This window comes from Bison bison, unplaced genomic scaffold, assembly GCF_000754665.1.
Source record: "Bison bison bison isolate TAMUID 2011002044 unplaced genomic scaffold, Bison_UMD1.0 scf7180017864379, whole genome shotgun sequence".
NCBI lineage: Eukaryota > Metazoa > Chordata > Mammalia > Artiodactyla > Bovidae > Bison > Bison bison.
Genome location: NW_011494951.1, coordinates 2,967,975 through 2,970,757, shown reverse-complemented (window position 1 = coordinate 2,970,757; position 2,783 = coordinate 2,967,975). Strand labels below are relative to the sequence as shown.

General features: G+C 51.9%; 2 protein-coding genes across 2 annotated transcripts in view; both read right to left on the bottom strand.

The window, feature by feature from the left end:
* CRYGN (crystallin, gamma N) overlaps positions 1 to 170 on the bottom strand; it is a 28,663-nt gene extending 28,493 nt beyond the window's left edge. Inside the window, 1 exon segment of the mRNA XM_010857356.1 lies at positions 9 to 170. Within this exon segment, the coding sequence (XP_010855658.1) occupies positions 9 to 170 (162 nt within the window).
* Positions 171 to 1,429: 1,259 nt separating this feature from the next.
* Positions 1,430 to 2,783, bottom strand: part of RHEB (Ras homolog enriched in brain) — a 54,245-nt gene continuing 52,891 nt past the window's right edge. Inside the window, exon 11 of the mRNA XM_010857355.1 lies at positions 1,430 to 1,944. Within this exon, the coding sequence (XP_010855657.1) occupies positions 1,852 to 1,944 (93 nt within the window). The 3' untranslated portion in view covers positions 1,430 to 1,851. The remainder of the gene's footprint in view (positions 1,945 to 2,783) is intronic.

Here is a 2,783-nt window from a genome sequence, read left to right as displayed (position 1 = left end):
ACGCTCACCGCAATGGGGAGCAGGACTGCCCGACCCTGGTCTCCAAGGGCCAAGGTCAGACTCAAGCTCTCCAGGGTGCAGAGTTCTGTTGCGTTCCTAGCACTTGGAACGGTGCTCAGAACGCATCTGAATGCACAGTTGAGCTGCACCATGTGGAGGGCCACGGCCATGTCACCTCCAAACAGGACAGCCAGGCCTAGAGGATGATCCGTGAGTCACACTTTAGTTGCCAGGATGAGTACACTGGGCTTCCCTGGAGGCACAGTGGTAAAGAACCTGCCTTGCCAATGCAGGAGACATGGGTTCCATCCCTGGGTCGGGAAGACCCCCTGGAGAAGGAAATGGCCACCCACTCCAGTATTCTTGTCTGGAGAATCCCAAGGACAGAGGAGCCTGCTGGGTTAGGCTACTGTCCACAGGGTTGCAAAGAGTTGGACACGACTGAGCGACTAACATTCACTTTTTTCTCCACATTCAGCAGAGTACTGACATGTAATATTACACCTAAGAATAAACCCTGTTAGTAAGTAATGATACTACATTGCTAAAACCTATCTTTATTTAAATAAAAAATATTTGGTGAAGTTCTTCTAAGGCTCAAATTTCATCCTGGAATGATGAGGCAAAAACACTTCAAAGATCCAAAATAACGGCATATTCTAAAAGCATAATTTTATCATTAAAGAGTCAGTTACAAAGTGAAATCATATTTGATCAACAGAGTCAGTAACATTTCCTTAAATGTTAGAAATGGCCCTGTGAAATTTTACCTGGGAGAGGGCAGCATTTAACGTATCAGTCAACTAAGCTAGAGTTGAGTGACGGACACCAGGCAATTTCAGTCTCTGGCTGTCCTTCCAAGCTGCTCCTTTCAGAGCAGGAGGTACGTGGTCTGGGTCTGCGGGAGGTTCGTGAACACATAAGACTGACTAGGCAATCCTTCCTGTCCTTCAAACTCCTGGAGGTTTGGGATGGGGACAGGTTAGTCTATTTCCTAAGTAAGATCCTGTCTGCTGGGGACATCAAGCTAAGTACGAGGGACAGTGTTTCCCTACATCTCCTTCAAGTACCTAAGAGACAAGCCAGAGGGAGCCCAGAAGGCCCTCAGGAAGTCCGCAGTCCCACCTGCGAGAAACACTCTACCCAAGAGGGTGCCTTTGGCGGGTATGGGGGACACAGTCATCACTGGGGAACAACTCCCCTCACAGATCTCCCCCAAGACCACTCGACTTCAGTCAATTAGAGACCCCCTCAAATGCGGGCACTCTACCCTACTGCCCATGGCTGCCAGGTGGACTGCTTGCCTCTGTCTGTGGCCACAGCCCCCAGTGGCTCCTTGCAATCCAACCCAGAGCCTCCTGGGAGGCTGTGAGAGATGCCCTCAGGAGGACAGCTTTCCTCTTTACTAGCCACACTGAGGAGCACAAAGTTTAAGGTTTGCAGCTATTTTATTTACAAGTATACATTTAACACAATGAAATAAACACTGATATATTGAAGCCTAGTTAATAGTAGTGTAACAATATGTATCATTTGAATGATTACATTATTTTAAACAACAAACTACACTGAAAAATTAATGCGATAAAATTCTTGGTCATAATATTATTAAGAAATACAATATATAAATTGAAAATATGATTGCTCAAAATTTGAAAATGGAAGTGAACTCATTTGGACAGAGTCAGAGTTGAACATAATCTGAAAGGAGGGGGTGAGGGAGAATCTCTGACCCAAATGAAATCTTTCAGGTTAACAGAAGAGAAACGAAGCAGTTTATCGTAAAGGATGACGGGCAGTTGGCTTCCCTAGGCGGGACTGGGCCCCAGCATCCCCGGTTCTGCAGGAGAATCACATCACCGAGCAGGAAGACTTTCCTTGTGAAGCGGCCCCGTCGATTTTTTCTGCCTCCAAAATTATCCTTCTAAAAACATCAACAGCAGTCTGAAAACACAGAGAAAACCAAGTGGCGTTAGTTTTAGTGGAGCCATGACCAACATGGCGTTGCAGAGAGTCAGACAGGACCCAGCGACTGAAACACAACGGTGAACATGGTTTCTGCTGGCGGGACAGGAGGAGGCCCACTGCCCAGTCCTGCGCTTGCAGGCCAGGCGTGGAGGCCACCGGCTGGAGGTGCCCCAGCGCTGCAGGAACCAGGGCTTCCACCTCCCCTGGAGACCCCCGTTTTCATCTGTCGCCACAGGAAGCTGGAGGAGCCATCATCCCCGGGCTCCGGCCCGCTCCCCTCTGACCTTGGGGCCCAGTCTCCGCACCTCCTCACCCCTGGGGTTCTGACTGGACCAGGGCAGGGGCTCCTCCTGCCTCATACCGCACCCCGCCCTTCACACCCTTTCCCCTCCCACCTCCTTAAGCCCCTCGGCTCTGACTCTGAGGCTGTCCCCCCAACCCTCCACCCGAGCCTCCGGCCTCCAGGTCCCCCTCTCTCTCCTGACGGCGCCTCCAGGGCCTGGCCCTTCATGAGGAGGAGCCCCTGTCCCTCGGGGCAGTGACCGTGACAATCCTGAAACGCCCGTTTTCAAACCCTCGTGGGGTGGCAGCTACATCCTGTCATTACCAGGCACCAGCCCCCATCCTGACTTGCAGTTCTGCTCAGTACCCTGCTGGCCAGCACCCCTCGGCCCGTTTTCCTGATCCAACCACACTTCCCTGCCCTCTCTCCCGGGCTGGCGCAGGCCCCGAGCAGTCTCTGTCCTTCCTCTCCCCGCTCTGCCATCCACCCGCCTGCACCCACACGGGATGAAGGACAGAGACTGCTCGGGGCC